Source organism: Leptonychotes weddellii, chromosome 9 (genome assembly GCF_054177405.1).
Source record: "Leptonychotes weddellii isolate Sample4059 chromosome 9, ASM5417740v2, whole genome shotgun sequence".
NCBI classification, from domain to species: domain Eukaryota; kingdom Metazoa; phylum Chordata; class Mammalia; order Carnivora; family Phocidae; genus Leptonychotes; species Leptonychotes weddellii.
Window position 1 is genome coordinate 32,748,102 of NC_138377.1, and position 12,178 is coordinate 32,760,279.

Here is a 12,178-nt window from a genome sequence, read left to right on the forward strand (position 1 = left end):
AACAACAACAACAAAGAGAAAGAGACTCATAGATACTGTTGGTTACTGGAGTCAGGAGGGCTTGGGGGTTAGGTGAAAGAGGTAAAGGAGATTAGAGGTACTAATTTCTAGTTATAAAATAAATAAGTCGGGCGACTGGGTGGCTCAGTCATTAAGCGTCTTCCTTCGGCTCAGGTCATGATCCCAGGGTCCTGGGATCGAGTCCCGCATTGGGCTCCTTACTCAGTGAGGAGTCTGCTTCTCCCTCTGCCCCTCCCCCTGCTTGTGTTCCCTTTCTCACCGTTTCTCTGTCAAATAAATAAATAAAATCTTTAAAAATAATAAATAAATAAGTCATGGGGATGTAATGTACAGCATATAGAATATAGTCAATAATATTGTAACAACTTTGTATGGTGACAGATGGTAACTAGACTTATCCTGGGAATCATTTCATACTGTATAAAAATATCAAATCACAATAATGTATACTTGAAACTCTAAGGATATTGTATGTCAATTACACTTAAAAAAAAAAAAAGACTGAGCTACTCTCATGCTCATTGGCCATATGAGTCTTACCTTCCATGAATTACTTTTGCATATCTGTTGTCTATTTTTTACTGAGTTGATTTGTGATTTTTGTTGTTTATTTTCATACTCTGGATACTAATCTCCTAATAGTTTCATTCATTGCAATTATTATCTTCCAGTAGATTGTCTTTAAACTTTATATGTGATGTCTTTTGTTGAATAAGAGTTTAATGTTTTAATACAGTCAAATGTATCAAACATTTCCTGTTTTGGATTCTGTTTTCAGGGCCTGTTTAAGAACGTTTTCTATACTCTGAGATCATAAATATATTCTTTATGTTTTCTTGCAAAGATTTTAACATTTTTTTTTTTTAAAGATTTTATTTATTTATTTGACAGAGAGAGACACAGCGAGAGAGGGAACACAAGCAGGGGGAGTGGGAGAGGGAGAAGCAGGCTTCCCGCGGAGCAGGGAGCCTGATGCGGGGCTCGATCCCAGGAGCCTGGGATCATGACCTGAGCCAAAGGCAGACGCTTAACGGCTGAGCCACCCAGGTGCCCTCAGTCATAGATTTTAGATAACGAATTCTCTTCAACCTGGGTCAAGTTTGCTGCTTAACCTGGCCAGAGCAATCTTAATTTCAATGACTAATTTTTTTATTTATTGAAATTCCATATGGTTCTTTCTCAAATCTTACCTTTTTTTCTCAAAGTATTTTATTCTGTCCTTATGATTTCCAATCCATCTTTTATATCACTAATCATTTTAAGCATATTATTGTATAATATATTCCAGACTGTTGCATTATCTCACTTCCTTAATGTAGTAGTTCCTCTCATTTGTAGTAATGAGGCCTCTTCCCTATGGTGGACTGTTCCTTTGTGTTCATCATTGATTGATTGATTGATTGACTGACACTAACTCAGTATCAGACTTTTTTTTATTTTACTGTGGGAATTCCTTTGGCCTAATTGATAGAAGTGACCCCTTTGGGTGGATTTGTGCTTGTTTCTTCCAAGTATCCCAAGGAGATATGTTGGTAGGTATATAGAGAGATGAGTCTCTATACCTATAGAGACTGATTTTAAGGTTCGTTTCTTGATTTGAGCTACTACACAATGCAAGTAGTATAGATTTGTACTCTAAACTTGTTTGAGATATAGGTTTAATTTAGATTTCATGGGAGACCTTTTCTTCCACCTTTAGTCCTAGTCCTTTCTCTGGGTTAGAGATTTTTCTGGTCTACCTTTCTCCCAGGGTACAAGCTTTCCAAGGGCCTGTGCCTATCATGGAGTATCCACTCCAATACATGGCCTCTCATGAGTCCTTACGACCTCTAAGCCCCTGAACATCTGATTCTTTCCCTTCCCCACTACACCTGGAATTTCTCTTTAAAAAGTTTTTTTTTAATTAGCATAAACTTATACGAAAGTATAACTTTTAAAAAAAGACTACCTTTTTATTTGAGAGAGAGAGAGAGAGAAAACATGAGTGGGGGGGAGGGGCAGAGGCAGAGGGAGAAGCATGTTCCCCACTGAGCAGGGAACCTGATGCAGGGTTCAATCCCAGAACCCTGGGATCAGGACCTGAGCCAAAGACAGCCACTTAGCCAACTGAGCCACCCACCCACCCCCGAAAGAATAACTTTTAAACAGTGTAATAAGTATACCTATTGAGCCTCTGAGCATTTTTTTTTTAAGTTAATAAATTTAAAGTGGAAAATGACCATTCTATCAAAAGACTGGCTGAGTTATATATCACCAGCTATGTTGAATTTTTAAAGAAATGCTAACTGTTTTCAACCACATATCTTTCCTTAGAGTTTGGCCTATTTGGAAAAAGAAATAGGAAGTGAAAGAAAGAATATCATCAACTCTCTTGAAGGGCAGGGCCATGATTTTTTTTTTTTTTTTTAAGATTTTATTTATTTATTTGACAGAGAGAGACACAGCAAGAGAGGGAACACAAGCAGGGGGAGTGGAAGAGGGAGCAGCAGGCTTTCTGCAGAGCAGGGAGCCCGATGTAGGGTTCTATCCCAGGACCCTGGGATCATGATCTGAGCTGAAGGCAGACGCTTAATGACTGAGCCACCTAGGCATCCCCAGGGCCATGATATTTTCATCTATTTGTGCCTTAATTCACAAAGTAAACCTTCTACATCGACATTTAAAACAATGGGCTTTACATAATGGAGCACTGTATCTGGCTTAGCAAACAAATAAGCATAGCCAACAGAAGGAAGCTTGGCACCAGCTTCACTATCCCCTTTCCCCCATTCAGGAACAGTGGCCCCACGGCTGTAATAATTCTGGGACAGGGAGAAGCCTAAATCTATCACCTGTAACCTGCCAACAGTAAGACAGTATCATACAAGCCTAGCAGATATATTTCTGTCTTCTCTAAAGCATTGCAGTATGAAGCAGTGAAAAACAATTCAAAGATAAACATACATCATCAAACCGAAAGGCAGATCACAGTCTCAGCGGCTGCCTCTTTGTGTTAGCGTAACGTCTACAATGTTAACATGACCTGTAAGGCACTTGTGACTCAGCCAGCCTCGCCTACCTCTCAGGCCTCCACTCTGTCACTCTTCTCTGTCCTCCACCCCCTCTTTCACCCTTTCTAACTCCTCATGCTCTCTCCCACCACAAGAAGAAATTCTGCTTCCTCTGTCAAAAATCCTCCCAACATCCAGCCCTGAGCTCTGTTAACTCCAACCCACTCTTCAGGTCTCCATTCAAATGTTGTTTCCTTAGAGAAGCTCTCTCTGACTACAGTTCAGGTCAGACTCCTTTATTACAGACTATCATGGAAATGCGTTCCTTCATGTAGTTCCTGTAATCAGGCTCTCATTAGTTCATTAGTTGATTAATGTATGCCTCCTCTAGACTAGCTCAATGAGAATAGAGACCGTGTCTATCTTTGCTCACCATTGAACCCTCATTGACTGCTCAATAAAATTTTACTGAATGGATGTGCAGATGATTTCATATTAGACAAAAAATAAAAGAATTTTATTTAGTTTTTGCTTGTTAAGATGAATCATCTGTGGGTTATAGAGTAGAAAGAAACTGGGAATCCGCCAATCTAACTCTTATTGGCCAGACATCTGCTAGGAATGCTAGCACCAGGCTTTGGCTGGGTTTTCTGAGAGTAGAGAAGGTTCAAAATAGGCCCAAGAACTCAATAAGGGGTCCACTGAGGTCAGACAGTACATTAGCATATTAGGCCTCAATTAACAACCCACATAACACATTCAAGAAAATGATGGGGGTAAGCCACCAAGCATCAGGCTGGGTAGAGTATGCGAGTTCTAGTCCCAGTGCTACTGGAGTATAAACTTGGCCAATTAACATCTCTGACTTCAGTTCCCTCACCTGAAACACAAAGGTTAGCCTAGAAAGTTTCTAAGGTCCCTCAGCCTATAAGATTTCAGGACTTGGGAACATGTTCTCAAATGTATGCCGCTCACAGATGTCAACACCATGTACACTATGTAAGTCATTTGTCTTGTAAAGGAATAAATCTTGGATTATGAAAAATACCTCTAGAGTAAGAAGCAAGATTTGTATACAGGTCAAAAAGAGCAAAGTAGTACACTTCCAAGACAGAGTTGGCATGTGGTCCAACTATGTGTTCTATTAACAAAAATTTTTTTACTCAATTATCAGGATAAACACCACCAAAAATAGACATCATTTACCCCAGGACTGAAAGCTCTTTATCCAGTAAGTGGTTTTCCTTCTCATTCTAGTACTGACTCCACTGTGTTTCTGGTCACTCACCCACAGCTGGACACTTTACACGTTTTGCCTGTATCTGTGACCATCTATTTTCCAGAATTTCTTTATGAATGCCTTCTTAAATATTGAAATGATAAATGCTCAGAAATTTTTGAAAAGAACAAAAAACAACTCAGACCTACTAACAATTATACCTAATGACAAGGAATTCAAAGAAGTAATTATAGACAAAAAGTTTTTTTAGGAGCAATTACATCATGTAGGATTGACATTGGGGAAGGAGGGGGCAAGAAAGAGTCTTTAATACCAGTTAATTTGTAATGTTGCTTTATGAGTTTTTAGAATAACAACAAACTACGAATGTATTACTTTCCTTTTTTTTCCTCTTTATCGTTTCTCTTTACGGACACCTCAAATCTGAAAAGCTTAGTCAGTCTTCACTTTTTACTATATCCTAATTTGTTACATCACTTCACCCATATAGGAAGGGGAGGTGGAAGGCAGTTCTGCCTTCTCATGTTTAAAAACTCTTAGAAATTCACTTCTGTAAAAATATCTAGTATGATATTGGATCATAAGCACCTATATCCTTCAGTCTACATGCTGTAATTTCTTTTGCCTCCAGGTTTGCCTTAATATTTTGTTATTAAAGAAAAAGTCAGCCAAAGGTCCAGATCTAAGTTATCGCCTAAATTTAATCTAAAATGAAATTCCTGGCAATGGATTGAAATATATACATGCTATAATGGCAGTTTTTGAAAAGTGCAATCATACTTTCAACAAAACTCTAAGATCAAATGAAATTTACTAAAGAAAAAAGTAGAAGAAAATAAAAACTTCCTAAAAATTCTTCTGGAGGTGATTTTAAATAATCTGATAAAAGCCCCTCTAGAGTTGAAAAAGGCATGTGAAATGCCCATTAATTAGATATTTAATTAGTGTTAGATTTTTTAAATTTTTTAAAAGATTTTATTTATTTATTTGAGAAAGCAAGCGAGCAAGGGAGTGCACAAGCAGGGGGGAGGGGCAGGGAGAAGCAGACTCCCCGCTGAACAGGGAGCCTGACTTGGGACTCCATGCCAGGACCCTGGGATCATGACTTCAGCCAAAGGCAGACGCTTAACCGACTGAGCCACCCAGGCGCCCATAATGTTAGATTTTAAACCATGATAATAGATGCCCATATTCTAGCAGAATGACAAGCACAAAAGAGGCCTCAATAAATATATATATGTATTTTAAATATTTTATTTATTTATTTGACAGATAGAGAGACAGCGAGAAAGGGAATACAAGCAGCGGGAGTGGGAGAGGGAGAAGCAGGCTTCCCGCTGAGCAGGGAGCCGGATGCGGGGCTCGATCCCAGGACCCTGGGATCATGACCTGAGCCGGAGGCAGACGCTTAACGACTGAGCCACCCAGGCACCCCCTCAATAAATATTCTTAATGAATTAAGTGCTTATTTTCACTGTCACTCTTCAGACTATAACCAGATGTATGGTTCAGTAAATTGTGCTTTAATGTTACTAGAACCTCCTGCTGAAGTCTTTACACTTGCGTCTTAATCGTGTCTAGTCTATGCATGTTTGGATCACTTTTACTAGCTGTTCAACGTTCAAATTGTTCTTGGTCTTACATAGTATAATATTAAATAGAAAAAAGTAAATACAGCTAGTACTTAGAGTAGAGAAAATAAAAGCACAGATGCAGAAAGAAAAAAAAAGATCATGTCACAAAAGAGTAAAAAGTCATAATAAAATACTGCTAGAGATTTAAACCACCTGCCCCTACCCCAGACCTGTAAAAATTATTTGAAGACTTAAGGACCTCTATCATTTTTTTAGCTTTAAAAGCAGCTTATCTCCTCCTTCACAAACACATGAGTCTTCTGACCATTACAAAAGGCATCACAAATTAAATAAAAATTATATCACAATATATTTGTCTTACATGATTCAACGGAAAAAATTATTTTAATGAAGTATCATAAATTATAAATAAATCATCATTCAAGATCAAGTAAAAGCTTAATAAATTATAAAAACTCTTATTATTGGGTTACGATCTTTATTTAGTTTTCAATATACTCTATTGAATTTTGGGGGCTCAGAGCCAAAATGGGTCTGGGAAGCTAATTTTAAAAGTTATTAAGCAACTCCCTTTAGCAACGTCATGTATTAGGATAGAAAGCACTCAGGTATTTTTTTTCTTTTTTTACTTATCTACTGCTGTTTAATACTGTTAAGTTTATTTTATACAGACAGCTCAGGAGTCACATGCATGGGCCCTTCATTCTTTAAGACATTTTCCTTAGCGATATCTAACACTGCTTGTGGGATTTATAAGTCTTCTCATGGCCAGACAGATGCTCCATTGGCGCTTAACCTGGTTTTACACATTTCTAGAGAACGCTACCTGGTTCCTATAATCTTCTATGCATTTCTGTTTTGTTTTTTAAGATTTTACTTATTTATTTGAGAGAGAGAGAGAGGGAGAGAAAAAAAGAGAGCACGAGCAGGGGGACGGGCAGAGAGAAAGGCAGAAGCAGACTCCCTGCTGAGCGGGGGAGCCCAACACTGCGATCGATCCCAGGACCCAGAGGCCATGACCTGAGCCAAAGTTAGATGCTTAACTGATTGAGTCACCCAGGCACCCCCATGCATTTCTGTTTTAAGAAGACAACAGAAATGCACGTTCTTTTCATTGCTGTTGATCACGTACTCCATAAAAAGCTGATGAGAACTCACACCTGAATGGTCTAGCCTTTGCTATTGTCCCACTGGACCCTGGAATGTGAGAGGCTGCCTAAGAAAAAGACCCTTTCGGGCGCCTGGGTGGCTCAGTCGGTTAAGCGACTGCCTTCGGCTCAGGTCATGATCCTGGAGTCCCAGGATCGAGTCCAGCATTGGGCTCCCTGCGCGGCAGGGAGTCTGCTTCTCCCTCTGCCCCTCCCCCCTCTCATGTGCTCTCTCTCATTCTCTCTCTCTCAAATAAATAAATAAAATCTTTAAAAAAAAAAAAAAAGAAAAAGACCCTTTCAAATGCGGTTTACTGGATGGTTCTTTGTGCCTTTTCCATTTCCATCTCTAACCTGTGAAAAAGAACTTTAAGAGCCATAAGAAAATGTACCCATCTGGTTGGTCAGAATGAAAACAAAACAACATTCTTCTTTCTTCGCCCCAGGGAAAATTAGGAGCCTGAATGCTGATGTTCTCACACCAAATGATCTGACAACATTTAAAAATGCATTTGCAGTATAGGGTTAACATGAGAAGAAAAAGAAAGGAACCTATCCTTTCAAACAGTCTCTGATTTCATTATAAAATTGACAAAAAAAAAAAAAATAGGACTCTTGGGATTTTTTTCCTCAGAAAATGGGTAGAACACACTTTCTTTTCTTTTGCCTTTTCTAATTTGCCTTTGTGCTCTTGACCCAAGAAACTGTATCTGATTACATATCAGAGAGAATAATCAACCTAAACTGATGACTGACATTTTAACAGACTAAACAGTCATATTTCACCACTTAAATCTTGGACAGTTTTAGTTTTCTAAGGCCTCTTTTTACAAGTGGGCATCATAAATAGCCAGCACATTGAGGGTTTAATTATGAAATCAGAAGGCTTGATTCACCACCCTCTTTTCAGAGCCCAACACCTCTTCATTCTCAGATGCGATGTCTTAGAGACGCAATCACAAGCACTTACCTTGTTTATTTCCCGGTCTTCCCCAAACTTTTCCAGTGCAGCTGAGTCCTGAGTGGACTCCTGCACATCAGAAGTGACCTCCTTCTCTCTGCCTGGCAGAGTAAACTTTTCTTTCTGTTCTGTTGAGCGTTTTGATTTGAGAATGCTATTGAGATAATTTTCTGTCTCCTGCTTAGCAGATTCAAGTCTGTTTTCCAAATCCTTTTGTTTACACTTAAGTGATTTTATATCATCTTTAATAATCTTCTGTCCCACTGAAGATGTATTTTGCTTGATGGATTTTGCTAAAGCTAAAATCTTCTCTAATGTGCCATCTTGTAAATGGAGTCTATTCTCTAGTTCCTGTAAGTGGAGAAAAGATTGTCACAAAAAGTACCTCCGTTCAATTCACAATAGTTAATTGACTTTTGTAAATCACAGAGTATTCTGCTCCACTAGTGGAAAGTATAAAAAATTTACCAATTCATATCACAAAGAAGAAACTTTGGGCAAAATTTAAACTAATGTGCCATCCCAGATCAAAATCTCCAACAGATTTTATAAGACACTAGAAATTTATAAGAAGCAGCAAAGAAAATTCTCACAACACAGTTCCTGGGACGTAGGAGGCAAGCAACACATACTTGTTAAGTATATATTTTGTTCAAGATACAGCCTTTTTACACAATCAAAATACTAAATAGTAAGTGCCTACTTTGTGCAAAGCATTGAAAATAAAAGAATCATTTAGAATATACCCACATGAATCTAGTATTAATATTTACAATTCAGAGTAAAGCTTAAATCAATCTAATGCAATATCTGAAATATAGCAAGAATTCAATCAATATTTACATAATGTATGAACAAATCAGGCTGATTTGAGAACTCAAGACTCAAAAGGAATCTGAGGTACTAGAGTAGCTACTGATGTTACTGTTGAAAGAGAATAAGCCTTAAAGTTAGTAGGTGAACTATACAGTATTTATCAGTCATTATCCTAATAGACTACACAGTACTCATTTATTCATTCAACTAGCAGCAAATATTATGATAGGTTTTTTTTTTAATTTTTAAAAATTTTCTAAGTAATCTCTATACCCAACGTGGGGCTCAAACTCACAACCCCGAGATCAAGAGTCACATGCTCCACCAAGTGAGCCAGCCAGGCGCCCCTACTACAACAGGTTTCAAAGTTACATAGATGAGGAAAACACAGTGGAGCCGGGTTCCCATAGTCTAGTGAGAGAGACACAGAAGTAAACAGACGATTGTAATAGAATGTGAAAAGATCTATGCTAACAAATCTGCACAGGTCACTGACACATATTAAGCTGGAAGAAGGGAGTTCCAGACTGCATTTTAGAATGACCCGGATGCAGCCACGGGGATGTTGTCACGGAGAGGGTGGCAAGTACAGGCAGACAGCCCATTCGGAAGTCAATGCAGGGGTGTGTGAGGGGAGCGCCTGCTCTGAAGAGGCAATAATGGAGGGTCCTGGGGAAGGAACAAATTGTAGAGATATTCCGGACATGAGACAGTACTTAGTGTCTGACTAGATTGAGGAGTCTGGGAAAGGATGGATATAACAGGTTTCTGACTTGAAGCCCGGAGAGATGGTGGAAATATTCAGAGCCAGAGAACCCAGAAGAAAAAGCAGGCCTACTGGTGTGGAGCTGGGAGATGGAGAAAAGGAAGTTGATGAGTTATTTTCTGGACACGCTGAACAACAAGTAAGCGTACGACATCCAAGTAGAGATGTCTAGTGGGGTCAGAAGACCTGAGCCGTAGCCCCTATCCTGTCATTTCACCCGGGTGATCTTGTAAGTCCCTTTTCTCTCCAGAACCCAGCTTATCACATATAAAATGAGGGATCTGAACTTGATGGCCTCTGAGATTCCTTCTACCTATAACAGAGGTTCTATGTTAATTTTTCTGGAGAAGCCTGAGCTGGGCTCCTACCTAACACTTTTCTTAGTCATCCATGGCACCCAAACAGTGCCTTGGACATGATGAGCCCTCAACATCTGTCAAATGATTGCTGTTAAAAAGGGAGGTAGCCTCTCACAATGTCAGGCCATGGAGGAGAGGGCTTGCTTGATTCCCAGGTCCCTAAAAGAAAGAGATGAGGGGGCATCTGGCCGGCTCTGTCAGAAGAGCATGCGTGTGGGCATTCGAGCCCCGCATGGGGTGTAGAGATTACTTAAATAAATTTAAAAACTTAAAAAAAAAAGAAAGAGATGAAGAATTCCCACACTCAGGCCAGCAGTGCTGTTCTGAGTCTCACCCCATGAAATCTCCAATTAAGGAGCTGCCAAAGAAGTAGCTGAGAAAATGCTTTACTTTGTTCTCTTCTAGAAGACACCTCCCAGGCCTGCTTACTGTTGGCTAAGCAAAGAGTGAGAATCCAAGGGATGTGTTTTGAGGATGTGGATCAAGAGCTGTGATCCTCACTGCAAGAGGCTAGGTGCTGTTGGAGTGAGGGAGAGGATTTTGGAAGCCCTACATCTGGAGAGAGCTCTAATTTAGACCATGAGTACAAAAAGCAATAAGGTAAAAATTATACAATTCCCGTCCACCCCGATAAAGAATGCAAAACTGAAGCATTTCCCCCTGGTCCTGTGGTATCAGGTACATTCTTTGACTTCCCAGTATCTCCTGGAATCACTTCGATCTTTGAATCAAAGATCTCCAGGAGGTACAGACTGGTCATGGGTAGAACGGTCTCTGAGGGTCCGGAGTGCACAGAAATGTTCAAATTATAAATGGATGTGGTCACTAAAAAAGAACATTCCCATTTTCCATGACTAGTCAGAATCTTAATTATCTTAGTCACCTGAAGAGTAACTGGATTTCTGATCAAAGACACTGATTTGTTCATTGTAATTAATATTGATTCTGTTTTTTTTGTTTTTTTTTTAAGATTTTATTTATTTCTTTGACAGAGAGAGACACAGCGAGAGAGGGAACACAAGCAGGGGGAGTGGGAGAGGGAGAAGCAGGATTCCAGCCCAGCAGGGAGCCCGATGCAGGGCTCAATCCCAGGACCCTGGGATCATGACCTGAGCCGAAGGCAGACGCTTAACGACTGAACTACCCAGGCGCCCCAATATTGATTCTGTTTTAATGTCCATGATGTCTGGACACTGTTTAATACCTGCAGTTTCTGCAGTTTTTTCTCAACTGCTATTTGATCCACAGGCTTATCAGAAAAACTGGCAAATTCCTTGGAGATATCGTCCAATGCGGCATTCAGGTCTATGACACAAAGCTGGTATGACTGGTGTTCTTGAACATGACCTTCCAATTTTTGCACAGAATCCTAAAAATAAAACCATTGACAATTCACCAACTATGTCTCTGAATTTTCTCACTCAGAAAATAATTAAATTGTTCATAACACTTGTTTCATGAGGTTTCCTCTTGAAATAGGAATAGGGCCATAAAGTGTCCAGAGTTCTTAAGTGAAGTTTTCAGTAGTTGAGATATTTCAATGTAAAATCTCCTCCTCCCCCCTGAAAATGGCTTATTGAAATCACATTTGTTTCCCTCCATGCTTCTTTGCCTTCATTTCATTCCTGAGGACAATTTATTTCTCAAGAGGTTTACAAAACATAAATGCTTCAAATTATATAATCAAATCACAAACATCTATAATAAAGCAGCTCCCTTAATTATCCTTCTCAGTAAAACCAAATATCCACAGTTGGAAATGAGACTATATGAGATCAGCGTAACTTCAGATTCCTTTCCTAAGAATTAAATTCCAACACTGTGTGTTAGGAAAAAGTAATCCTAACTAAAGAGCGAACCCACCTTCAAGTTCTCTTCCTGAAATAAGAAAATAAGGCGGCCACACCTGATTAGAAAAGTAGTAATTATTAACTCAACAACTTAGAGTCAAGTGGGTATCTCTTTATCTCTGCACATCTCCTGCAGTCTGTATAAGCAGGATTTCTTATCCACATGATCCTTACATTGAATCTAACTTCCAGGATGCAAATTATAGGCAATTCTCTTATGAGAATACACTCCCCCGTGGCAAGCTGACATTTATCTCTTAACTCTTTTACTGCAGATCATTCAAGAGAGAGAAACTGATGGGGTTTATACAGAATAATGAATGTACAGCTGATCCTTGAACAGCAGGGGTTTGAACTATCTGGATCCAATTATGCACAGATCTTTTACAGTGCAGTACTGTAAATGCATTTCCTCTTATGATTTTTTTAAAG

The 12,178-nt window shown here is 39.2% G+C and overlaps 1 protein-coding gene across 10 annotated transcripts in view; it reads right to left on the bottom strand.

Moving 5' to 3' along the window:
• Positions 1–12,178, bottom strand: part of SYNE2 (spectrin repeat containing nuclear envelope protein 2) — a 214,116-nt gene that overhangs the window by 152,982 nt on the left and 48,956 nt on the right. For all 10 annotated transcript variants that reach the window (XM_081830388.1, XM_081830390.1, XM_081830393.1 and 7 more), the window contains 2 exons: positions 11,101–11,265; positions 7,965–8,306 (listed from right to left, as the gene is read on the bottom strand). In XM_081830388.1, coding sequence (XP_081686514.1) covers positions 7,965–8,306; positions 11,101–11,265 — 507 coding nt within the window. The remainder of the gene's footprint in view (positions 1–7,964; positions 8,307–11,100; positions 11,266–12,178) is intronic.